The sequence below is a fragment of the Capra hircus genome, chromosome 19 (assembly GCF_001704415.2).
Source record: "Capra hircus breed San Clemente chromosome 19, ASM170441v1, whole genome shotgun sequence".
In the NCBI taxonomy this organism is placed as follows: domain Eukaryota; kingdom Metazoa; phylum Chordata; class Mammalia; order Artiodactyla; family Bovidae; genus Capra; species Capra hircus.
The window spans coordinates 15,399,731-15,427,295 of NC_030826.1; the positions used below are offsets into that span (position 1 = coordinate 15,399,731).

The following is a 27,565-nucleotide window of genomic DNA, read 5'->3' on the forward strand; positions in this document are numbered from 1 at the left end:
TCACCTCAGCTCAGGAATTAGGCCTGGAAAATTGGCAGTCGATAAAGAAGAAAAAATTAAATCAGATCCTTACATTATACCATATGCAGAAATCAACTCCAGATGATTACATGTTAAAAATAAGCCCTTGAAAATTTTCATAGACAACCTTAATAGAAATGTCTTTTGAACTTTGGAGAAGGGAAAGATTTCTTAAACATAAGATAACAAAGATGTTGACTCTAAGAGAAAAGAGTGATATATTTTTCTGTATTAAAATTGAGTTTTATTTCTTAGACAACTTGAAAAAAAGCTACAAATCAGAGACTATATTGCAGCAAGCGTCCTAACAAAAGATTATATAAGAATGTATCAAATGCTCTTTCACATCTGTGAGAGATTATATTCTCATTCAGAAGGATTCAGAATATATTGGCTGACATCATTGACTTTGGTCTTGGCCATATAACTTCCTTGAGTCAACAGAATGTAAGTAGTTAGGACCTGTGTCATAGCTTAGCAGAAGGTTTAAAAGCATTGCATGTCTCTTTTTCCTGCATCTTCCAACATATCCTAAACTGGAGCTATTCCTTTAGCCTGGGCCCAGAAGTGGGAAGACGTGGAGCAAGGAGCTGACACACAGTTTGGAGCAGAGATGCAGTTGACCAGCAGACTTCAGAACAAAAGAAAATACTCCTTGTTATAAGCCACTGTTTGGGGGAGTTGGGGGATTATTTGTTACTGTAGCGAAAGCTGATTGATATAAAAACTTAGTACCTAGAAGTGGGATGCTGTGTTAACTAAAAAGCAGAATGTGTAGTTTTGGTTTGGGGGCTGAATGGCAGACAGTGAGGTAATTATCATAGGGGGCTGGAAAACTATCAAGCTACGTAATGCAGTAGGGAGACATCTAGGAAAAAGATCACATGTGATCATTTGGAAGGCAGGAAATATACCTACTGAATTCATGGCTTTGGGAGAAGAAATTTTGAGACAGAATGTTGTTTGTGTGAGTTACTAGTTCCTAACTACATTTCATCAGATACAAGAGGTGACAGCAGATAAGACTGGCTCATTTGTAAGCAGAATTGAAAGAGAACATAGTTAAGTCTTGAAATTCTAGAGTTTGCAGAACGGACAGGTGCAAACATCTGTCATTTCAACTTCTGCAGCCTGCAAAATATCCTCAAAATAGAAACCAGCTTTAGGGGCAAATTTCAAAACAAAAGTATGACCTGGGGTTAAGACCAAATCAAATGCATGACTGTTATTCCATCTGTTAACACCTCTGAGAGGATTTAGGTAGTCCCAGAGAATGGACGAGGTGGCACAGCGGTGAAGGGCTCACCTGCCAGCGCAGGAGATGCCAGAGATGTGGGTTCGATCCCCGGGTCGGGAAGATTCCCTGAAGCAGGAAATGGCAACCCACTCTGGTATTCTTTCCTGGAAAATTGTATGGACAGAGGAACCTGGTAGGCTACAGTCCATGGGGTCCCAAAGAGTCGGACACAACTGACTCACTGAGCACACACGCAGGGAATGGACAACCTCATTTCTTGGAAAAGAGACTGAATCTCATTAATCCTGATAGCATTCAAATACTTAAAGAGTTATATCTAGAGAAAAACAGAGAGGTGTGTCTCAAAGCACATTGTGACTACATACACTTCATAGAAAGTTTTTGATTGTTCCATCGCCAAAAGTGCTATTGGTCTGAGTTAAATAAGACTGACTCTTTAGGACATAAAACGGTCTTGAACTTGTCTGGCCTTTACAGGCAGGAAGCACACTGATGGCACTGATAAGAAATACCCAGAAGAAAAATAGTGACAAACAGGAACAGATATCACACCAAAAAAGGAAACACTTTTGGCTGATGGACAAAGACATTGTTTAGCTTCATTACTGGTCAGGGCAATGCAAATCCAAACCGAAAAGAGACCTCAATCCAAAATAATTTGGCTGGCCCAAATGGGAAACTCAGTTGATACCTAGCATCAATGCGGACCTACATGATCTCTTACTTTAGAGATTGATCTCCTACTTTAGAAAATGACTGAAGCTATCTTATAACAGTGACTATCCTAAAGCAGCAATTCCACTTTTTTATATATACGTAGTAAAAAGTCTTGCCTATACAAAGATGTTCATAGCTGCACTGGTTACAATGGCAAAGATTTGGGAAAACCCTCAAATGCCCTTAAAAGAGAGTGAATGAATAAATAATGTGTTTAACCAATACATTTAACAATGTATTTAACATTAAACCAATCATTTTAACAGCAGTTGAAACGAACTGCAGTGCACACTCCATAAAATGGATGTATATTATCGAAACATTCTTGGCCAAAAAGTAAGTCCCTACAATTATAAATAGTATGTACACTTTTTATTTTTTGTAAAGCAAGAATATACACATTTAGACACACATATCGACGAAAAATAAGCAAGAGAGTTTAGGATGTTGGTTACCTTGGACTGTACATATACACATAGGAAAATATGGTTATGAAAAGTTGTTGTTGAATCACGCAAAGATGCCGGGATTCTTGGCCCCCGGAGGAGAAAAATTCAATCCAGGGTCAGAGACGAGGCTTGACCATTCAGAGCTTTTGTGTAATAAAGTTTTGTTAAAGTATAAAGGAGATAGAGAAAGCTTCTGACATAGGCATCAGAAGGGGGCAGAAAGAGTACCCCCCTGCTAGTCTTCAGCTGGATGTTATACAGTCCCTGCTGCTGCTGCTGCTAAGTCGCTTCAGTCGTGTCCGACTCTGTGCGACCCCATAGACGGCAGCCCGCCAGGCTCCCCCATCCCTGGGATTCTCCAGGCAAGAACACTGGAGTGGGTTGCCATGTCCTTCTCCAATGCATGAAAGTGAAAAGTGAAAGTGAAGTGACGCAGTCGATAGCAGTCTGTTAATGAAAGCAAGGAATGTCTTAAAACTCAGAATGGCACCACGCCCCTCACCCATAAGATGCATTTTGGGATAATCTTGGCACCAAATGGTTCATCCTGGGCCATTAAAGGATTAACTTGAATCTTAAAGAAGGGCAGATCACCATACAAATAGTTTCATTTACATAGATTCAGTTCAGTTCAGTCACTCAGTCGTGTCCGACTCTTTGCGACCCCATGAATCGCAGCACACCAGGCCTCCCTGTCCATCACCAGCTCCCGGAGTTCACTCAGACTCACGTCCATCGAGGTGGTGATGCCATCCAGCCATCTCATCCTCTGTCGTCCCCTTCTCCTCCTGCCCCCAATCCCTCCCAGCATCAGAGTCTTTTCCAATGAGTCAACTCTTCTCATGAGGTGGGGGAACAATATCTGAGAATAACATACTGGTTTGTGAAGTCGGTTCTGAGCCAAGAGGCGGAACCAACTTGAAGACAGAGTTTGGGATAAATACATCGTACATTAGCATAGCTTAAGATAGATATTTCCATAAGAAAAAGGCATTGGTTAACTTCAGGTGAAACCAGGTGTCATTACGGCAACACAGTATTTTAAGAGAGACCTCCTTTTAAATTTGTATAGAGAAGGAAAAAATATCGCTAGTTTGTTTCCTGCCACTTAAGAGAGATAAAAATGTCTGACACTTGCAGGCTATTCCCTCCCTTTGGAGACCCCCTGGCCTTCCTGCCTGTTACCCTCTCAGTTAGAAGCAGGTTATTGTCAAGGTGCTAGCTTTTGTTCTGAGTAGTCATTCATATGGAGAAGGCAATGGCACCCCACTCCAGTACTCTTGCCTGGAAAATCCCATGGATGGAGGTGCCTGGGGGGCTGCAGTCCATGGGGTTGCAAAGAGTCGGACACGACTGAGCGACTTCACTTCACTTCAGTTCATTGCATTATCAGAAAGAACTGCAACTTAAAAAAAGAGACTGTTTTGAATACTTTTCAAAAACGTTTTATTTCTTGGCATTCTTTATAAGAGTTTATTCTCTTTTTATGTTTAGCTGGGATGGCTCTTTGCTGCTGGGCAGGCTTTGCTCTCACTGCGGAGAATGGAGGCTCCCGTCTAGAGCCAGTGTTCAGGCTTCTCACTGCCGTGGCCTCTGTTGTTGCAGGGCACAGGGTCTAGCATGGGGGCCTCAGTAGCGGTGGCTCCCGGGCTCTAGAGCACAGGCCTCAATAGTTGTGTGCACGCGCTTAGTTTCTCTGTGCCATGTGGGGTCTTCCCTGATCAGGGATCGAACCCATGTCTCCTGCATTGGCAGGTGGATTTTCTCTACCACTGGGCCACCGGGAAAGCCCCTGTTTTGTTTTTAATTGACTTACAGCTGATTTACAATGTTGTGTTAGTTTCAAGTGTACAGAAAAGTGATTCAGTTATAAATATATACATATATATGTGTATATATATGATTGTTTGCTCTAAAATCATAGACTATTAGAGTTAAAAGCACCCTTAGATAGAAAGAGTTCTATGTTTCCCAAATGAGGAAACCAGATCGGAGAAGTGACTGATCAAAGTCACACAATTCTTGCGCAGCACAACCCAGCCTGCTGCTTTTGTAATCCTCCTACTCCAGGGCTCATACGGTCAAGCCAAGGCTTCTTCTTTTCTCACTCTCCCCCACGTCTAACCCAGCCATCGTTCTGTTCTGCTCTGCTATGACACTCCTGGGTCCATCCACCTCGCACAGCACCTCCTGCCACCCAAAGCCATTATCTCTCCCCCTAGACTTCTGCTAGTGCCTCCTGACTGGCCTTCCTACATTCTCTCTTGCTCTCCAAATAACCTATTTCCCGTGCAACTGAGAGAAGGATCTTCTTTTGTAAAAAAAAAAAAAAAAGTCAGTTCTTATCTCTGACTGACTTTCTCAACTGTGTCCCCAAAGCACCTAGAATAAAATTCAAATTCATCACAGCTTCCCAGCTTCACCTGAACTGGTCTCTGCCTTCCTCTCAGGCTTCACCTCCTGTCATTTCACCCCCACCCAAGTTTTATGTACCACTCTCACTGACTTTCTTTCTGGAACATTCTAGACTGGTCTCTGCATGTCACAGGTGCTGCCAGTATCCAGCTCACATCCTTCAGCTAGGCTTTTCCATCTTAGTGCACACAAGCTGACTTCAGCCATGGAAGACAGCTCTGTCCCTGAGCAGCCAAGGACAGCAGTGGCAGGGAGCAGGCCTCACAGGTGACAGACAGCAACTGACGATAAATATCCCAACTCCCCTGCTCTTAGGGGAGATAATTCAGCTGTGTGCTCTACACTGCATCTCAAAGTGCCCTGGGGAGTCAGCCCCGCCACTCACAAAGTAGCTGGCCTGATAACATGTTCTTTATTAAGTCCTCGTTTTGCTCTCTGGTTCCCTTACTCATCTTTCCTGCACTTCCCAAATAAATTACTTTCTTCAAATCTTTGTCTTAGGTCCTATTCAAGGGCCACGTTAAGATACCACATTAGATCTTTGCACTCCCCATTCTGTCTGCCTCAAATATTCTACCCCTCCAAGTCTCAGCTCAAACGCCAACTCTTTAATTCCCCCTCTTGTCATATCTCTTTGTTATGTGTCCTCACTGACTTCTCCTATTTGAAATTATCTTGTTTATATAATGAGCTGAAAAATTATGTCTCTCCCAGGGGATTAGCTCTACAAGGCAAATGTCTTGAGTATCTTGGTTCCCAGCACAGGGGGAGGGTCTGGCACATAGTAGGCACCCTTGAAATATTTGTTGACTTAGTTAACGAGTAGTTTTTGCCAGAAGGGATGTCAAATACAGCTTCAAGGGTAAGATTTACAGTAGCTGTTTGAGCTTATGCACTTCTAATTGGCAAGCAAATGGTTGGCGTGTAAATGGATACTGCTATTGTGTTTGAGTGGTTGATTCTCTTTAGTGGGTTTAATCTGCTTCCAACTACTCTAAAGTGTTTGCAGTTGCTGTGCTAATTACGAATCCTGATAAACTCTCCATTAAAGTCTATCTTCTAAGTACGTTCAACACAATAATACTGTTAGAAGGAATTATCTATGGTTGGCAGTAAGAGAACCATATTTATTTAGTAACGGTCTTAAACTCAACTTGCCTTCCCACTGAGGTACCTGAATAAGTGAAACTAGACTACGTTTACCCGCTTGCTTATTTATGCAGGGGAGACCTTGGCAGAGGCTTGCCCTAGGGGATAGAGATGTGGAGGCCAGAAAGAAACTCCATGTGCAGCCCTTTGGAGAAAACTCAGTTCTTATGTGGCCTTGGCCCATCTCATGCTCGCCTGGCATGAACACAAGGCAAGCACTCATTTGGATTCATAGGGCCCAACCCTTTGCTGGGGGCATTTGGGTGCAGATCAATGTGTGTGTTTGGTATTAGTAATAATCTCTATGTTTTTATTTCCTCATTTGTAAAATTGATTTATAGCAACCACTTCATACCTTATTGTGAGGCTCAAATTAACACAGAGTGTAAAGGACCAAGGAAGCTATAAATAGCTGTGAACACATAAAGACCCTATTGTTGTAACCGGAAGCCACTGATTCCTATTTGGAAATAGTTCTGTCTGTGAAGCACGTCCTCACTTGTCTCTTATTTATAGAAAAGCTTTAGTCTCCCAGGCCTCCACTGAGTACCAAGAGGCTGGTTCAGGAATTACTGACGGGAAGAATATGAACAGATTATAACAAAAGACAGTAATTGGGCCAGAGAACAGGTAATAATTTACACAACAGATCAACTATATAGTAGAGTCACGTAATCTTTATTTCCTCCCTGATGGACTTAGATAACAGTGTCTGACTCATATTCCTGAGTTATCTTACAGATATTAAAACCCCTACTAGATGGAAGGAGTTAACTGCATGATAACAATGAACACAGAGCCCCAAGATTGGTTGGAATTGGAAAGTTGATGATATTGACTCCTGATTAACCACCACTGACCAATCAGAAGAATGTCCACAAACTCATCAAACCTCACAAGCCTCTTCCTTAAGGATAAGGGATCTTTAAAAACATTTTCCCCAAATGAGATCTCAGGCCTTTAGAACATTAGCTCCCCTCGTACCCCTTGCTTGCCTTTCAATAAATGCTCCACTTTGTTTCACCACCACCTTGTCAGTAGACCGGCCTTACTGAGCTTGGGCGAATGGCCCCAAGTTTGGTTTGGTAACATCAGGTTCCACTGAGACATGGGCCAGATCTTTAGTTCACCTAAACAGTCATCAGCAGGATCACATGCCTGTGTTAAGCCAGGAGCTCAGAGTCTAGACAGGACAGCAGGCTCAGGAATAGGCAAATTACATCAGAAGGCAGACTGTGCAAGCCCAGAAGGGAAATCATGGTGTCTGGAATCCATGGGAAACAAGGAGGGTTGGGAGAAAGGAAAGAAGGCTTCACTGAGGAGGTGATTTGGAACAAGAGTGGAACTCACCACATGAAAAAACAGTTCTCCTTAAAGAAACGAGCATGTGCAAAGACCAGAGTGTATCTGGCAGGAGGGCGTGGAACCCAGTGTATGGGGCTCTGAGTGTAGATAAGGGGTTACAAGTGGTATAGGTTGTGGACACACTAGGAGACAGATTGCAGGGTAAGCTAAGACACTCAGGCAGCACCTGGGAGTGAGTCTGCCGAGGGGCGGTGCAGAGTGCTGGTTCAGAACTGGAGCCAGACTGTCTGCTTCTGAATCCCACCTTCCCAGTGACTAGCTGAGTAATCTTCGACAACTTCTCTGCACCTTGGTCTCCTCATCTGTGCAGCGGGTGATAACAGCAATAACTACTTCCAGGGCCACGAGGAAGAAAAGGCAGCTTAAAACACACGAAGCGCTTAGAGTAGCGTAGCACATGTGAAGTATACAGAGTGATGTTAGCTCACAACTGCTTTTTTTCTATGGACGGGCAAGATTAAGGGACCACCAGGAGCCTTGAACCAAGTCTCAGAAGTAACAACATAGACGTTGGAGGAAAACCGTGAGGGCCACCTGTCGTAGAAGGCATGGCAAGGGGATGTTTCCAGAAGGAAGGGTCCACAGGATCAAGGGTGCTAAGACGCCAGGCAAGATGAAAGCCAAGGTGGCCATGGATTTAGCAGCGATGAGGTCGCTGGTGACTTTAGCCATTGCAGTTTTGGTGGCATGGTAGGGACAGAAGCCAGTTTGCAGTGTATTGAAAGCATGGGCAGGGGAGAAGTAGGGGGAGTGGGGCCAGCACTTCCCGTTGTTTGCCTGAGAAGGGGCACAGGTGAGAGACAGCAGAGGTAGAAGATAGTAAATTCGGTCACATGGGCTTTGCCGAATACCCATTACATCCCACCATTGTCTCCTGTGTGGCTCACAGCCTCTGGTCGGTTAGCCAGGAGAAAGATCAGAATCAGTAATTCATAGATGAGGATACTTCCGGTAGACAGAGATCAAGAGGGGGCAGAGCTGGGACTTCCCTGGTGGTCCAGCGGTTAGGAATCTGTCTGCCAATGCAGGGGACATGGGTTCAATCCCTGGTTGGGAAGATCCTGCACGCTGCGAGGCAACTAAGCCCAAGGGCTGCAACTACTGAAGCCCGTGTGCCCTAGAGCCCATGCTCCACAGCAAGAGGAGCCCCTGCAATGATAAGCCCATTCATCACACAGTAACTAGAAAGTAGCCCCCTACTCACAGAAATTAGAGAAGACGCCTGTGAGCAGCAATGAAGACCCAGCACAGCCTAGGGTAAAACAATCTCAATAAAGAAATAAATAACATTAAAAAAATTTTTTTAAAAGAGTGACAGAGCTGGAAGAAAGTCCGGGTTACCCATTTCCTCCTTATCATGATATGACTGCGGGCAAGGGAGGACTGGGCAAGAGGAGGCAGGATGCTCAGCACCATCTACCTGCTTCATCACATCTGGATCTAAAGGATCCATCTGTTGAAGGTGGAAGGAGGCAGAAGAGATTGGTGACAGAATCCTGTAAACACAGGCTGGTTAAACGCGTCGCATCCTACTGAATCACCTCGTGTTGGGGGTGGTGGGAGAAATCTGTGGTTGAGATCGGTTCCAGCTGGAAACAATGAGGGCAGGATGGATCCCAGATCAGCAGAGGGAACAGTGTCTACTCTCCACACCTGCCCCTTCTCCACAATCAATTCTTGGCCATTTTAGATAAATCTGGGTTTTCTTTGACTCTGCGGCTGGGGAGTTGAGGCTGAGTGGGGCCCTTTGGCTAAAGAGATGCCCTCTACTTACCGTGACAGGATTCTCTTTTTAACCAGCTGTTTGGGGACTGAGGCCCAAGTCAGTTGGCTCTTCTGGTAGGGTGAAGATCTTATTTTCAGGACGTTATGACAGTGAATAATGAGGGCTAGATCATGCTTACGTGCTTAATTGGGAACTGTTTTCCTTTAATATCTTACATCATACTATAATTTTTTTCCTCTTGACATAGGTCAGGGAAATTTGTTTATAGTGCAACCAACTGTGTTCTTCTCATTAGCATGAAGAATAAGTCCATGTTTTATTTAGTTTTCATAATTTATTTTCAAAAGTATCAACACTACTCAGAACAGTGTGACAAGTGTGGTAGGGAGTTATAAATCATTTAGTCAAGACTTTCTTTTATAATACAATTCTATATAGTTGTGCAGACATGCTAGTGATCTTTGATTTTTCACTCTGCTCTTTTCTTTAAACGCTCCTGTTGACTTTATTCCAGGAAAGGCACATTAAACTCCTCGGGTCTATTCAATTTTTTTTTTCTGATAAATATTTTAGATGCTAACTTTGAGAGTGGTATAAGCAGTAACATTTTCGCTAAGACATCTAGGAAAATTTTACAAGCTTATTACAATATTCCAAGAGTGTTTTATAATGAAAGCTTTTTAAAAAGCTTTTGATTAGTCCATGACATGTTTTATTTATTTATGCAAGTTAGTACCACAACCAATGAAATTTACTGTTAAAGTGTAAAGCATATAGCTTATTTTTTTACCAAGATTTTGACAATTGTATTTTTGCTTTCATGAGATTGAATAGAGAGCCAAGGTCAATGAAAACATAGTTTAGTCAGAAAATAATGTATTATATTGTTAGCACTAGGCTTTGGCGATGTGGAAGACATAAAAGACAGTGTTTGAGGCTAATAAACCAAAAAGGAAGACAGTCTCCAAAAATGGAAATATTTTCTTTTTTTCTTTTATATAGTAGTAGTATTTGGAGGCTTCCCTTGTGGCTCAGTTGGTTAAAGAATACACCTGCAGTGTTGGAGATCTGGGTTCGATCCCTGGGTTGGGAAGTTCCCCTGGGGAAGGGAAAGGCTACCCACTCCAGTGTTCTGAACTAGAGAATTCCATGGGCCATGGGGTCAAAAAGAGTCGGACAGAACTGAACAACTTTCACTTACTTACTTAGTAGTAGTTAGACTGCTAAGTCAGAGAAGGCAATGGCACCCCACTCCAGTACTCTTGCCTGGAAAATCCCATGGATGGAGAAGGCTGGTAGGCTACAGTCATGGGGTCACAAAGAGTCGGACATGACTGAGTGACTTCACTTTCACTTTTCACTTTAATGCATTGGAGAAGGAAATGGCAACCCACTCCAGTGTTCTTGCCTGGAGAATCCCAGGGACGGGGGAGCCTGGTGGGCTGCCGTCTATGGGGTCTCACAGAGTCGGACACGACTGAAGTGACTTAGCAGCAGCAGCAGGAGCCTGATGAGTCACTTAGAACAACAATAACTGTGGGAAGAAAATGCATCCTTCTGATTTGTTTGGGTAATACCTTTAAGTCAAAGACTTTGTAATGAGGAAACCATAACCCTGGGATTTTGGAAAATCATGTTCCAAACCAGGGCAGAGGAGACCCAAAGAGGGCAGTGGGAGATTCCAGGGAATAAACCAATGGATGGCCATCCAATATGAGGCCAAAATATGGCAGGAGGGCTGAGAGGGGCAGGGCAGGCTTCAAGGCCTATAACTTGTGCAGTCTCTGCTGCTGCATACTTGAAATGTTTAGTTTTTAAACAAGGGATTCCCTCATTTTATTTTGCACCAGAACCTGCAGATTATGTGAACATCCTGGTCGGGGATGCAGGCTTGGTGGAACACGTGGACTGCAGACTTTTTCTAGGGCTAGCAGGCAAGCCCTGACTTCAGATGCTCCCCATGTGAACTTGGCTCTTTGAACTCACCCACCCCTGAGAAAGTTGAGCCAGCCAGCCAGAGTTAAGAGAGAGGGCCTGGCCAATTTGCAATCAGAGCATTGCAAAGAGCAGCTGTAAGATATATTAGACAAACCAAGCAGGGAGGGAGGAAACACAGAATCCTCTCAGAAACCATGGACAATGAATGGGGCTCTGTGCTGGAAGCTTTCTCAAGCATTTCCATATTAAAAAGATCCTAGCACAGAGGCTTTGGGAACCCAGTTTTAAGGATAATAACCCAGAGGTTCAGGAAGATGATCAGAACCAACTGTTCCAGTGTTAACACAAGTTCATGTGACCGACACGTTGCTGCTGCTAAGTCGCTTCAGTCGTGTCTGACTCTGTGTGACCCCATAGACGGCAGCCCACCAGGCTCCCCAGTCCCTGGGATTCTCCAGGCAAGAACACTGGAGTGGGTTGCCATTTCCTTCTCCAATGCATGAAAGTGAAAAGTGAAAGTGAAGTCACTGAGTCGTGTCCAACTCTCAGTGGCCCCATGGACTGCAGCGCACCAGGCTCTTCCATCCATGGGATTTTCCAGGCAAGAGTACTGGAGTGGGGTGCCATTGCCTGCTCCGTGACCAACGCGTAGTGAGGCCAAATAAACTGAAACTTTGGAGTTTTGAGCAGAAAAGTTTATTGCAAGGCATTGCTAGGAGACGAGGTGGCTTGTACCCTCAAAAGCCAGGTAGGTGGTGGGAGGGAGGTTCAGAGGGAGGGGATGTATGTATACTTATGGCTGATTCATGTTGATGTATGGCAGAATCTAACAGTGTTGTTAAGCAATTATCCTTCTATTAAAAATAAATATATTAAAAAAAAAAAGCCTAGAGCTCCCTGAAAGGTTTTGACAAAGCACTTTTAAAAGCAGGTGAGGATACTTGTTTTAGAAAGTGTATTTTCTTCACTTAACAAAATGCCATCTACATTGCTTGTTAAATCGCTGAACTCTCCTTAAGCTGTGGTCTTTCTGATTGTTCCTTTTATTAGCTCAGCTTCTCAAGATACTCTGGAGTGTGAGGTAGAATTTCTGTGTCAGATTCAAAATGTTGTACACATTTTAAAGAAAAATCCCCTAATTTACTTATTCCACATTCCACCTTTTAAATGAATAAAGTGATTATTACACCTAAGTGTGAATAATGTTTAAAAAAAATAAAAAACAGGTGAGGTGGGGGAGGGGTGCAGCTTACAACTTGTGCCCAGCTTGTGCACAGGTCTCGGATTGGCTGATGATGAGGAAACAGGGCGGAGTCACGGGGTTAACTTTGTCAGTCCTTAGGTTCCAGGAGGCCTGGGCCTCTGTGCTCCTGCTCAGCACGTAGTTAACATCTTCCATTAGGTGAAGGGGTCGGGGAGAGTTCACATCTGCAAAACAACTCAGGAAATTCGCATCAAATACTATAATCAAAGTACATCAGAGAGGCGCTAAAGCAGGACAAGGGGGAAGGCCCCACAGGGTCCTGCTCAGTTACACTAGTAAGTGGTGGCCTGGATTAAAATGCAGGTGTCTGGACCCAAGTCCAGTGCTTTCCCCACTACGCTAGAGGACAGAGGGGAAGGCCAGGGAACCCAGATGTCCAGACTCTTCAGGCCAGAACATCCCAGGCCCAGCTCCACCTCTGAGCTGAGTACAATGTCTGTGACCAGATCAGTTCACTCCAGACACCAGGAGGCCAGACCAGGCAACCAGGGTGTCTCTTTGGGTGGCCAGCTCTCAGCTGAGCCTGGGAGCCAGGCCTCAAGGGCGCTGATGGAAAAGCATCCTTGCCTGGGCTCCCCTGGGCTTCTAGGGCTGTGGTCCCAAGACGCAGTGGGAAATGGGCAGTGGCCGAGGAGGGGCCCGGGCCGTCCACCCACTGCCCTGGGGGAGAGGGCTCCTCGGGGGACTTTCCTAGCAGCCTGTGGACAGGAGGCGTTGGTGGTTTGGGGGACATATTTTGGGGTCAGACTGTTGCCACTTCCTGCCCCTGCATCCTTGCTCTGTGGGGTGCAAAGGCTGGGGCTTTTTCCTACCAGTCCCTGCAGAGGGGGCACCATGCCCTGGCCTCCAGGTGTGCCACAGGGATCCTGCAGTGCTTTCTGCTGTTTTAGGGGCCCCATCAGGCCCCACTTCTCTCTCTCTGAGCACAGCCCAGCTCTTGTGGTCCTGAGCATAAAGCCGGAAATCACAGAGGAAGGACCCGGTCTGGGAGTCAAGGTGGGGCTCTCTTCAGGGGTCCCGGTGTGGCAGCTCCCTTGTCCTCTGCTTCTGGCTCCTCATCTGTGATGTGAGATGAGATGTGTGTGCATGTGTGTGTGTGGGTGTGTGCTAGTAGCTCAGCCGTGTCCGACTCTTTGCTACCCCAGGGACATGGCTCCTCTGTCCTTGGAATTCTCCAGGCAAGAATACTGGAGTGGGTTGCTGTGTTCTCCCCCAGGGGATCTTCCCAACCCAGATATTGAACCCAAGCCTCCCGCATTGTAGGCAGATTCTTTTACCATCTGAGTTACCAAGGAACCCAGTGAGATGCGATGGTTCACCCCACTTGTCCTGATAGTCCTCTGAGGGCCGGACTGATTCGGCTCACACTTGCCCCTGAATACTCACAGGGACTTTACAAAGTGTGTATTTTGGGTTCAGGGCATGACATCTCAACAACCACAAAACTGAGGTGACGAAACATTCAAAAGCCAAGTCCAGGTCTTGCCTACCACACCTCTGAGCTTCTGGTTTTGTCTGAGCTTTCTAAATTTTAGATGGGCCTGGCTCCTAGGGTGAGTGGTGGGTGCTTGACTCCACGGACTGTAGCCCACCAGGCTCCTCTGTTCATGGGATTCTTCTGGCAAGAATACTGGAGCTGGGTACCATTTCCTCCTCCAGGGGATCTTTCCAACCCAGGAATCAAACCTGGTCTCCTGCATTGGCAGGTGAATTCTTGACCACTGAGCCACAGGGGAAGTAGCTCCTAGGGTGGGTGGGATCCAAATCCTTAGAGGCTGCGATGAGCCCTGCTAAGCTCTGTTTCCCTTGATCGTCATCAGAAAGGGCAGGGGGACAGCCCCAGCAGTTCCCTCAGCAGTTATGGCCTGTTAAGGCCTGACCAAAAGGCAACCGTTCCATGTCGGATGGAAGAGGGGGCTGTTTAGGATGTAGCTTGTGGTTGGGGCTCTGTTTGCACTTGGAGACCCAGAACATCATTTAATGCCAAACCAGAGAGGGTCTCAGTAGCCATCCGGTGAGGCTAGCAGTAGGGCTGGATTATCTAGAGAGCCCTCTCTTGATACTCCAATGACCTTGAACTCAGAATACAACAGTCCATAGTGAGGTTCAAGCAAGTGTCTTTTGATAAAAGCTTCCTGAGTCATCCTAATACTAATCGCATTTCCAGGGAAAGAGTCACTGATTTAGGCCAGCCTCCCCAAGTGGCCCAGTGGTAAAGAATCCACCTGCTAAGCAGAAGACATGGGTTCAATCTCTGAGTCGGGAAGATCCCCTGGAGAAAGGAATGGCAACCCACTCCAGTATTCTTGCCTGGGAAATCCCATGGAGAGAGGAGCCTGGTGGCTATATTCCAGTGAGTTGCAGAGAGTTGGACACGACTTAGTGACTAAACAACAACCCCACATTTAACTTATATTTTAGCAGTGTTTTCCCCTTTAATATAGTGAATAGGTTACTTCTCCAATGGAAAAAAAAGTTATAAAGTTGGTTTGATCAAACATTATCTTATAAATTTTCTTACTAAGAATACAATTAATCCACAATTGTAAATAACTTATTTCAATTCACCATTATATCAAAATTAAAAAGACAAGACCAGTAGTTTTGAAAGAAGATAAAAATTAAGTAGAAACAGCATAGGAATGGAAAGAAAAAGCTCACCAAAGATCAGTAAAAATGACTGTTACCAATGTCCATCAAGAGAGCCAGCTTAGTGTGTTAAGAGTGTGGGCTCTGGTACCACACTCTTAACAATGTATATATACATTGTTGTGTATATATAACATAGAATGTATAACAACGCCACATTTTAGGTGGGAGAACTAAGGCCCAGAGCGGAGAAGTGATCTGCCCCAAATTTCACAGAAAATCGACAGCAGAGCCCAGGAACCCTGTCTCCCGATTCTTCACCCTTTTTCTGCAGAAGAACCACACCTCCTTACCTGTCACAATTCCTGGATTCTTTCTCTTTTTTTAGATTTTTAAAAATAAATTTATTTTTAATTAGAGGATAACTGCTGTACAGTATTGTCTCCGTTTCTGCTCTGCATCAGCACGAATCAGCGACAGGCACATACATGGGTCCCTTCCCTCTGGCACATCCCTCTCAGCTCCCATCTCATCCCACCCCTTTGGTGGCAGTTCAGTCACTAAATCGTGTCCAGCTCTTGCGACACCATGGACTGTAGCCTGCCAGATTCCTCTGTCCATGGGATTCTCCAGGCAAGAATACTGGAGTGGGTTGCTATTTCCTTCTCCGGGGGATCTTCCTGACCCAGGGATCGAACCCAGGTCTCCTGCATTGCAGGCGGATTCTTTACCAACTGGGCTACGAGGGAAGCCCCTCCCACCCCTTTCGGTTGTCACTTAGCACTGGGTTTGAGCTCCCTGATAAATACAGCAGATTCCCATGGCTATCTATACATAGGTAGTGTATATGTTTCAATGTTACTCTTTCAATTCGTCCCTCCCTTCTCCTGGGCTCTTTCAAACCCCCTGGTCCTACCATTTTCTTCTATTCATTGGGTCCTGCAGGCTCCAGCACAGGCCCTCAGTGCAAACCACAAACCTGGCCACATCCCAGGCCTGAGCAAAAGATGACTTAAGGCCCTTTCTCCACTGACAAACAACAGGCCCAGGTCCTAAGGCTCGAGCCCAGGAAACAGGATCGTGTGAATATGGCCCAGGTCCTCTGGGCTCCATTTCCAGCCTCTCCCTGCAGGCCCACTTCCTTCCCCCGTGCCAGATGCATCCACTCCACGTCATCTGTCAGCAAGCCATCCAACAATTGTTCAATTTTCCTTAAGGGATACGTCACGTTTAATCCTCAAACAAGACTGTGAGCAAATGGCATTATTTCGAGATGAGGCTGAGAGGTTAAGAAAGGAAAAGAAGTCACACAGATGGTGTACAGAGGAACTGGGGCCGGCGCCAGGCAGGGTCCACCCTCATAACCACACACAGCATGCTATCCAGCCCCCACCCCCCACCCCCACTCCGGTAAATTCCACCTTCATCCTTCCAGACCCAGTCAAGACACCACATTGCACCCCAGTGAGAGCCTCCTTCCCCCACCCTGGACACGTGCAGAGCCTGGTCTGCATATTACAGCAGCCCTGACCGCCGGTACCCACTTGTTGGTTGGCACGTCTGTTTCCCTTTCGAGACCCTGGCTATGTGGTCAGCTCTCCTCTCTCGCCTGGCTGCCTGAGTGCCAAGCAGGCCCTCAGAAGATGTTTGCTGAGTGACTGAGTGAGTGAGCAGATGAATGAATCGGCGCATCAGAAACTGGGATCTGTCACCAGCATCCCACGTGAGGAATGGTGCCCATCAACACACTCGGGAAGTGGTCCGATCACATGTGCTAGAGGGTCCAGGGGAGTACAAACCAGCAAAGGGTTTGGGCCAGAGCTGTTCACCCTAATATTGTCACTTGCTGCCCATAGGACTCCTTTCACCTCCGAGGCATCTGCTACTCGTCTGCGGCAGAGGGATGACAAGAGTCACTGTGCACCCACCCTGGATGGGGTGCTGGGGCCTGAAATGGGCACCATGACAGAGGCACTCCTGCCCCTCAGGAGCTTCCAGACAAGAGAGGGGTGTGGACCACCAGGCAATTCCTCGGGTGCAAGGTGGCTGCTGTGGGGAGTGAGCCTGCTTCATGCTGGAGCTCGGTGGTGCGGTGGGGTCGGGGGCAGCCTGCATGGGGTCTGCCAGATGAAGCCGGAACAAGCATCTCAGGCAGAAGGGCAGTGAGTTCCCAGCGTACGTGGGGCTAGAGCTCTGGGGACCACATCGTCCAGGACGGGGTAAGCTGAGCCAAGACATTTGGACCTCACCTCTGAACAGTGGGCTCAGTGGCTTTCACTCAGGAGCTCCACAGCTGTGGACACAAACTGAAAAACTGGTACATGGATGGACCTGGAGATTGTCATCCTGAGTGAAGTAAGTCAGACAGAGAAAGAAAAATATCATATGGCATCCCTTATGTGAGGAATCTAGAAAGAAATGATACAAATGAATTTATCTACAAAACAGAAACAGACTCATAGGTACAAAGAACAAACTTATGGCTGCCAGTAGGAAGGGATGGGGAGAAGAGATACTAGGCAATTAGGGATGAAATGTACACACAGCTACATTTTAAATGGATAACCATCAAGGATCTACTGCCTAGCACAGGGAACTCTGCTCAATGTTACCTGGCAACCAGAATGGAGGGGAGGCTGGGGGAGAATGGATACATGTATATGTATAGTTGCTGTCCAAAGGGACAGGTCCTTTTGCTGTCCACCTGGAACTATCACAGCATTGTTAACTGGCTACTCCAATGTAGAATAAAAAGTTAAAAAAAAAACACAAAACCTAGTGATCATCTCTGCTGTGACATTCTTTGGGCATCCCTGGGTTGCGGCTACTATATGAGATGCTTGATGCCTCGTTCGCTTTGTCGCTGAGAGCTGGGTAACACAGGCCTCCTTAAAAGCACAAAGGGGCTGAATGTTAGAGAGACGATGGGGGACAAGGGAACCCAGGTAAGAGATGCTGGACAGCACAAGAAAGCGTTTTCAGTTCAAGGGTTTTAAGTGCTGGGGGCACTGTGGCTGGGCTTGTGCTTACGGGAAGCAGCCAGGTGCAGACGTGGGGACACTGCTCCTGGAGGGGACACTGAGTGCCTGGGCACCTGGTAACCAGGATTAGAAAGAAACCAGGATGCGGGTCCTGGATAGGGAAGTGGTGTCACTGCCTGGGTCCTATAATGAAGCCCCAGATGGTCCAGGATTGAGGGACAAGGAGGGAGGGGGTGTGGTTTTATCGAGCCTCTACAGTGTGTCAGGCCCCGGGGTAAGCACTTCCTGGTACTTGCAGCTCACAGGACAGGAGGTCTATTCGCAAGCACTGACCACGCAGTGAGCTATAAGCCCTGCGGGGCAGGCCTGGTATCCATCTTGTGTCTGCTGTGTCCCCAGGACCTGACATATTGTAGGTATTCCACAGTGACTTTTTTTAATTTTAAACTTTTAATTTTGTATTGGAATATAGCCACTTAACAACGTTGTGATAGTTTCAGGTGGACAGCAAAGGGGCTTGTCCCTACACGTACATGTATCCATTCTCCCCCAAACTCCCCTCCCATCCAGGCTGCCACATAACATTGAGCAGAATTTCACATGCTCTACAGTAGGTCCTTGTTGATTATCCATTTCAAATAGATCAATGTGTACAGGACCACCCCAAACTCCATAGCTATTCCTTCTCCCCACCCTTCACCCCAGGCAATCGTAAGTTCATTCTCTAAGCCTCCGCAGTGATTTTGGATGATCCAACTTTCTTTTCCTCTCTCCTCCTTCCTGCCCTTCTTAGTTTTCTCTCTCCCTTCCTTTCTTCCTCCTGTGTTCCAAGATAAGGTGAGCCATCTCATTGGATCCTTTAAAGAGCCCAAAGTTAGGTTATGGTTCGGGAGTTTATTTTGAAAACAATGGAGAGTTTTACCAGACCCGTTAGGCAGTGGATTTGAAGAAGGAAGGAATTAAGGCTCAGAAGCGTTAAGTTACTTACCCTAAGTCACACAGCTAAAAAGGAATGGGGCTGAAATATGACCCAGTTGCTTCTGAGGCCAAATACACTTCCTCCCTAAGTGAGAGAACTCAAAAAATTTGGCCCCAGAGATGGACGATGGGAGGCCAGGATTCCCGCAGCTGTGTGATGTCAGGCAAACGACACCTCCCACCATTGGTTTCTATGTCTGGGTCTGAAGAATCAGGCTGAAATGTAACTGGAGGGGTGGCATGCAGGGCCAGGCTCCAGTGCCCCCAGGCCAGCAGGGTTTAGGCAAGAACCTGGGGAGGAGAGAGGAGATCTTAAGATGAACTCACACCCTTTGAGCTCTGTCTGACCTCTACCCATCCTCAGTAAATTGGTCCCCAAAGATGACTTCACCAAAGATGACTAATAAGAAAACCTTTCTATAGGCACACATTAGTTTTTAAACTTCTAACTAAGAAAAGGGTTGTTCTCATGAGAAACTGATTCAGTGTTGAGGCTGCAGACCATTTCTTATCTCTCCATCATCTATGCAGTTCTGACCCATTTCATTCAAAGCCGTGGATTTTCTTTATTGAGTTACTACTTGGCCTATGCTTTGAGCCAAGCCTGGGCAAGAAGAGATGGCGTTGGGGCGGGGGAGGTATCGTGTGGGATGCTAGATTTCCGTGTGGTAGGCGCCTCCGGCCGATACCTCTTGCTGCTGCAGGAGCTGGGAAATGGGGAGGCGTGACTAAGACCTTCTGTCTTCTCTTTTCCTGTCCTGGGTTTGCGGTGGCCACAGTGAGGGGGAGGAGGGGAAGTGAACTGCTGGAGGGGCAGCCCCGTCCTTGTCTCGAGTGGGCTGGGCAGCAAACCCAGAAGGAGGGGAGAGTGAAAAATTTCCTGGGTGGCCACCTGGCTCCTCACTGTGTCCCAAGTGAGTCTAAAGGATCTGTGGTTACCTTTGGCCAAATGATGTCCCTTTATCTCCTTCCTTTTGGAGACCCACTAAAGTGACAGTCCGGAGAAGGCAATGGCACCCCACTCCAGTACTCTTGTCTGGAAAATCACATGGGCGGAGGAGCCTGGTAGGCTGCAGTCCATGGGGTTGCGAAGAGTCAGACATGACTGAGCAACTTCACTTTGACTTTTCACTTTCATGCATTGGAGAAGGAAATGGCAACCCACTCCAGTGTTCTTGCCTGGTGAATCCCAGGGACAGGGAGCCTGGTGGGCTGCCGTCTATGGGGTCGCACAGAGTCGGACACGACTGAAGCGACTTAGCAGCAGCTGCAAAGTGACAGTCACGGAATAAAAAAGGATCAGTCTGTGAGGGCGAAGGGAATAAGAGTGACTACGGTGTCTTCGAGATTTCAACTGCTTTAAGTACTTTTCGGGTAGCAGGAAGCAGCTGGTCGATGAAAGCGCTGATGGAGCAAGGCAACAGTTAGCTGTGGTCCTTCATGAAAGTGTGTTCTCAGAGGTGGCTGCACGTGGCGGTCAGATGGCCAGACGCCCCAGGGCCCACCATTCCATCTGTGCAGTGAAGTCTCAGTATAACCTTGGCAAAGTCAGTGTCTTCCTTCTGAAACTCATTTTTTCCCATCAGTAATAGGAAGAGACCCTACTGAATTCTTATCTGCTGGTGCCTGAATTACCTTGAGCTTCCCATTCCGGCCCCCCGACATGTAGGGGCACATTTGTTTTGATGCTGCTTCTGAAATGGAGCAAAGGTATTTTTGCATTTTTTTTCCTCTCCCAGGACACTTTTCAAGCCACTGCTGCAGGTGATCTTCAAGGGGAATTTCATCTCTGACATGCCAGGACTCCCATCCAGGTGTTAGGATGAAGAATACATGGAATGAAGGGGTTGTGAGGATGTAAGACCTTCATGCGGAAGAGCCAGGAACAGAGGGGCTTCAAAGGGAGCTGAAGGACTCTCGGCTGGGGATGGCAGAAGCGGCTTTACGGAGACACTGGTGTCTGCAATGGGTAGAAAATTCACAGAGGGAGACAACGAGGAGGGCCCTGTGGGTGGAGCTTACAGGGGCAGCAAACCCTGGAGATAAGAAAGCATGGGACATCTGCAGAGAGCTGCAAATACTGTAACTACAGGAATCCATGGAGACATCACCTGCGTTACAAATGGCCAGGTCAGCAGTTTGCACTTCAGCCCACTGACCATGGGAAACCATCAAGGTGGCATCGTGGTTTTTTTGAATAATTAATTAATTCATTAATCTGACTGTAACGGGTCTTAGTTGCAACACCCAGGATCTTCACTGTGGCCTATGGACTCTCTAGCTGGTTGTGGTGCATGGGTTCAGGTGCTCCACAGCATGTGGGATCTTAGTTCTCTGGTCAAGGATTGAATCCTGATCTTCTTAACCCCTGGACCACCAGGGAACTTCCAGCCTTGTGACTTTTAAAACTTTTATTTATTTTTAATTGAAGGATAATTGCTTTACAGTATTGTATTGGTTTCTACCAAACATCAACGTGAATCAGCCATAGGTTTACCCATGTCCCCTCCCACTTGAACCTCCTCCCCACCTCCCTCCCCATCCCACCCCTATAGGTTGTTACAGAGCCCTGGTTTGAGTTCCCTGAGTCACGCAGCAAATTCCCTATCTATTTTACGTATGGTGATGTATGTTTCAGGTTACTCTCTGTACATTCCACCCTCTCCTTCCTCCCCCACCCCGTGTCCATAAGTCTATTCTCTAAGCCTGTGTTTCCACTGCTGCTCTGCAAATAGGTTCATCAGCACCATCTTTCTAGATTCCATATATATACGTCAGCATACAATATTTGTTTTTCTCTTTCTGACTTACTTCACTCTGTATAATAGGCTCTAGATTCATCCACCTTGTTAGGACTGATTCAAATGTGGTCCTTCTTATCAACCTGGTGATTTTAATGCACAGATATGGGCCAGCTACCTTTCTTGAGCACCTAGTATGTGCTGCTTATCCCATGCATCTGCACTGCACACCAAGTCTTCAGGACCTGGCGGTCACGTGTCTCTCTGGCCATTTCCTCACTGTCCTTCCTGCCTCGCTGTCTTTACACAAGCTCCTTCCTCTGTGGACAGGCCCCTTTCCACTTAACAGCCTTCCTGCTGGAGACTTTGCTTGAACAACATCCCTCTGGGAGGCCTCTCCCCTGTGGGCAATTCCCAGGCCTCCCCTGTGCCCTCCACATGGCACGTCCCCTACTGTCCTTGCACCAACTGGCTTTTCCTTACTTATCTGCGAGTCAAAGGGCAATGACTTTTATTTTCTTGTTAGCTGTCTTCCCTGAGGCTAACCAAGGACTGAGAACAGGGCGGGCTGTTGAAAAGTATTGTGATCGGGAAAATAGAATTTGCAGCTATCTGGGCCAGGCCCTTGACATAAAACATAGCAGATCTTATTTTTTTAATTTACTTATTTTTAAGAAATTACTTATTAGTACTTATTTGGCTTTGTTGGGTCTTAGTTGCGGCATGGGGGATCTTTAATCTTCACTGAGGCATGCAAACTCTTAGCTGTGGCATATGGGGTCAGATTTCTTGATCGGGGATCAAACACATGCCTCTGGAATTGGGAGCACAGAGTGTTAGCCACTGGACTACCAGGGAAGTCCCAGCAGATCTTATTGAATGCTCACGCACACCCGTGAGACTTGAGTTACTCTTGCCATTTTGCATGAGAGATGTGACTAAGGTGAGTTTATGCATCTGCTGATTTGCAGATGTGAGATTTAAACCCAGGTGTGTCTGCTCCGTGCTGCTGCAGAGCTCTTCTGCTCCATCATGTTCCTGGGACAGGGGCTCCATTGCTGGATGGAAAGACATGAGGTCAGAGGAGACACAGGCCACTTCCTCTCATTCAATTTTCTCTATGCCCTACTCAGCTGGGACAGCTTCTACTAGGCCTCTCAAGATCCTTATCTGCACCTGCGCTTGGGGAACTTTTCCTATACCTCTCACACCTCCCAGGAGAGTTGGCGAAAGGAATTTTCCACGTGGTCACTGGACGTGAGTAACTGTGGCTTCCCCACCTCTGCACCGGGGCTTGGAAAACCCCACCCAGGTCTTCTGATAAAAGGCCTGGGCCCTGCAGGATAGACTAGAGGAGAACTCTTTGCATCACCAGACTCACTGAGACCCTTGCAGCGAGGTCTGAGCCGGACAACCCGAGATGAAGCTCATCATCCCCGCACTGGTGTGCCTGCTGCTGGCAGGGATGTGGTTACAGGATGTGGACACCAAGAGCAGTGAGTTTGGCTGGAGTCACTTTGCTTCTCTTTGGGGAGGGCGGAGACTCAGGCGGGCACTCTGGGGTTGCAGGGTGGGGGAACAGGTTCACCTTGAGCTCCCTGCCTCCATCTCCACTCCTTCGGGAAGAATTCTCCTCGAAGAGGAGGAAGGGAGGTCTTGGGTCGGGGCAGGGGGCCAGCAAAAGAAACGTGACTCTGGAGTCCACACCGACCACTGAGCAGCTCGCTTCAGTCAAAGGAGGTCTGCTTCATCTAGACTCTGCAGACTGATGGATGGAAGTGGTGAGGTCATTTAGGCCAGCTGGAGGCCTGAGGTCCAGAGGAGGGACTGATAGGGGTCTTGCCTCCACCATGCAGAATCTGAGGTCAGGACAGATTGGCTAACCTTGGGCAAGTCACTTGACCTCCCAAACTCTGATTTTGCCATCAGTAAATTGGGATTTGATAATGCCTACCTTCTAAAGCCCCTCCAGTACTTTGGCTACCTCATGCGAAGAGTTGACTCATTGGAAAAGACTCTGATGCTGGGAGGGATTGGGGGCAGGAGGAGAAGGGGATGACAGAGGATGAGATGGCTGGATGGCATCACGGACTTAATGGACGTGAGTCTGAGTGAACTCCAGGAGTTAGTGATGGACAGGGAGGCCTGGCGTGCTGCGATTCATGGGGTCTCAAAGAGTCGGACACGACTGAGCGGCTGAACTGAACTGAACCCTCTAAAGCTGGTGGGAGAATACTGACCTAACAACAGACATATGTAATGGGCTTTGCAAGCAGTCAAACTAGAAGGTCTGAAATGCAAGTCTTTTGAGGGCAGGCTGAGGGGTGGGGTTGCAAACCGGCAGAGTGGAACTTGGGGATCCGAGCTGTGAGCAGGGTAGAGGACCTTCTGGAGTGGTTGGGGGTGGGGGAAAGCTTGGCAGTTCCCGGAAGCTCTTTCCTGATCACTTCTTCGAGTTTAAGTTCCTAGCACAGTCTCTAATCCCGCCCCAAATAGCAGACTGCAGTTGAATCAGACTCACCAGGGCCCCAGGGCCCCTGAACCATGCTCTAGCAGTGGGATGTCATAGCTAGAAGAGCCTTTAGAAATCAGTTTTTAAAAGTCTTGCTTTACAGCTGGTAGGTCCGGAGTTCAGAGGAAAGGCTCATCTTGACCAAAGCCCCACAGCTGTTTGGTCGGGGCCTGGGACCTGAACCCCAGTGTTCTGACTCTGCCTGAACGCAGAGCGAGGTGGCTGATGAGATGCTAGGTCCTTTGGATGTGGCCCCAAAGCCTGAGCCTGTCCCGGAAGCGTTTTTCCGCCCTGCATCCTGGGTGAGAGGAACTCAGTATGTGTTGAGAAATAAAGGCGAGCCATTCTCGGGCTTCTCTTCCAGTGCACGTGCCATCCTCCAATTGCTGTTACATGACAGTGAAGAGAAAGATTTCTCCGAAGAAAATCCGATGTTACAAGCACATCAGCTCCACCTGCTCCCACGAAAACCGTCTAATGTAAGAAATGTATCCTCTTCCGTCCCTAACAACTTCTCCAGAGAACAGAAACAGGCCCACCTGGGATTAGAGTGGCAGACGCTAGATGGCGATGTTCGACTAGATTAAGGTTTTTTTTTTTTAACCAAGTCATCGAGCCTGCCAAAACCTTGGGTGCAGAGCCAAGAGTGGACGCTAGGGAGAACACCTTTGCTCCCGCAGAGACATGGGTTTCTTAAATCTCCAAGGCGCCAAGTATTGTATCTTAATATTTTACGCCCAGAGCTTAAAAGCTCCCGGCACTACTGTGTGATGGTACGAGTGAGGGGGGTCTCAATTAGTTCCTGTCTCTAGATTTGCCATCCTATAACCTTGGGTGACTCTGGGCAGGTAACTTTTCTGAACCTGATTATCTGAGTAGCTCTCGGCACTCCTGAGCTGTGAAGTGGCATAACCACAATAGCTGCATCACAGGGTCCTTACAAAGTTCCAAGGAGGTATCTTACACTTGACACGCAGTGTCTGTGAGACATGAGACACTTTCATGTGTATTATCTCAATCACCTAACTCTCCTGGGGCACGCATTTTCATCATCATGAAAACTGAGGTTCAGGGAATTGAAGAAATTTGCCTAAGGTCGTGCAGATAATTAAAGGCAGAACTGATCTATGGTTTTTGGACAACAGCCAAGTTTGGGAGGTGGACAGATCAGAGAAGAAACACACGTGCACACACACACACACCCAAAGCAATGTTTAGGGGGTCCAAATGGATACAGACACATGAAAAGATGGAGCAGGTGAACTCTCAGAGAGATTCTAGGAGAGGATTTGTTTCCATGCTAGCAAGCTGTCTACAGCCTTCTCTCTTCCCTGATGCGCTGAATCCACCAAAGGGTCCAGGAAATGCAATTTAAAGAACTACCACCCCACCCCCACCCCCGGTGAAGCTTGGGTGTTCCTCCCGGTGTACACATCACAGATCTGACGTAACACTTCATTTTACAGGTGCACAGCTCAGGGGCACCCAGGGGTGACGTGTGTGTGGCACCCAGGGAGCTCAGGGGCACCCAGGGGTGACGTGCGTGTGGCACCCAGGGGTGACACAGGTGACTCAGTCCCTCTTCTATTCTCTGCCCACAGATTGAAGCTGACTGGAGGCCTAGAGGCTTGCGTCTTCCAAAAAGACTCGTGGGTTCAGGCTTATTTAAAGAGGATAAACCCCTGCCTGTGAAAGGAAATGTGAGCTGATCCCTTCTCATCCTGGACTCAGGACACCACGCGGCTTCACTTGTCTAACTTCACATCAGTCCTTCTGCCCCATCTTCACCGGGTCACTCCAAAGGGTCTGCTGGGTTCTAATAAGCTATGTTGTCGCACTTTATATATTTAAATTCTAGAATCTGTAAGTTCTGTCCACCCCCACCCCCCCCACCCCCCGCCTGCCACCCCATGCCTCTTGGACCCCAGGGGGCGGAGAGGAGGGAACCAGGTTGGAATTGGTGTCAAGGGGAACTGACTTCTTTTATTATTATTTAATTTTTATTGGAGTATAGATGCTTTACAATGTTGTGGTAGTTTCTACTGCACAGCAAGGTGAATTCTTGATACTGTGGAACTGACTTCTTGTCAATAGGAGCCAATAAATGACTCAGCACAACTCAGCTGACTGCCTTTGTCCTGGGGGAATAAACATTGCTTTGGGTTGTGATGTAGATGGGGCTGGGTCCCCACTTGCATGCTCTCCGCCCCTGCCCTGCCCTGCTCAGAGGGTTTGGAGGCTATTGTTATCCAAAAGTCACAGCTGCCCTAGCTGGGGAGGAGGGGGTGCTGGGGGGGGGGGTTGCCATCTGCCTGTAAAACGTTGCTAGCCCTGCTGTAGAGAGGAGGTGGCTAAGGGCTGGAGAGATCGACACCTACAGGCCTGAGGACACATAGCAAGTCAGGATTGGATCTGGCCTTAAATCTCAGGGTTCCTGCTGCGGTCAAGTCATGTCCTACTGCTTGGCTGCCTACAAAACCAAACTCTCAAGTGTTGACAGAAAGGAAAATTGCCTTTAATCAGCATGCCAGCAATCTGGGGAGATGGTGGACTCAGGGTCCCCCCAAAAACCATCTCGGAAGATTCTGCTCAGCCATGAAAGCTTTTAAAGGGAAACAGGAAAGCCATCTCAGTTAATCATTGGGAGGGGATGGAAGTCAGAGTCCTCAGCATCCCCCATTGTGTGCAATGCTTGTCGACTGCTCGTGATCTTTTTTTAGATGCTATCTTTTGACATAGTGTGTTCTCGAGATTCCTGAAGGAATGAGAAGAACTGGGGAAGAGATCTGGTTATCTGTTACTTATTCTTTCTTTCTGCTTCTCTGATCTATGGAAAAAGCAACAAGTTAGGTAACCTATTGTATGATCAAAAGATTTGAAAGGTGTGCTAAGGCTAGAGATGATAGAGCACCCCTCTGGCTGGAATTCCAGTTATCAGGGGCAATCATGACAGATCACACTGATCGAAAAACAAAAGAAAATCCCTTTAGACAAAAGTGGCCTCCTGAAGAGAGCTCTTTTCTGCCAAAAGTTGCTTACACTGCCTTCCAGGGTAGAAATCTTTTCCAAGTCCCCATGTACCAAGTGACTGCCTGGCACAGCATGGCAGAGAGACCCTGTGTCCACTGGGCAGGGCCTGGAGAGTTAATTAGCAGGATCTTTTCCTGGGGAGGGTCCAGGCAGGTGGGTCTATGTCTGATGGAGATGCCAACAGAGGACATCCAGAGGAGGGAGGCAGTCTCGAGAAGAAACAGGTGAACCCCCAGGGGACAGAGAGGAAGAGGAGGCCCTGTCCCTTTAGAAGGGGCAATCACATGCTCCAACTTACCTGCAACTCTAGGGAGACTAGTGTCAACTACAAATTGGCACTTACCAAGAGCACCGCCGAGGACTGAACAACAAAGGCATTTGCCATCTGCCTCTACAGAGACTGAACCCCATGCTGCTCTAGCTGATGACCTG

The 27,565-nt window shown here is 47.3% G+C and overlaps 1 protein-coding gene across 1 annotated transcript; it reads left to right on the forward strand.

Moving 5' to 3' along the window:
* On the forward strand, window positions 22,957-26,215 carry CCL1 (C-C motif chemokine ligand 1). The gene is made up of 3 exons (XM_005693213.3): window positions 22,957-23,087; window positions 24,468-24,582; window positions 25,705-26,215. Exons 1-3 carry the CDS (start codon window positions 23,012-23,014, stop codon window positions 25,793-25,795), a joined length of 282 nt encoding a protein of 93 aa, XP_005693270.1. The 5' UTR covers window positions 22,957-23,011; the 3' UTR covers window positions 25,796-26,215.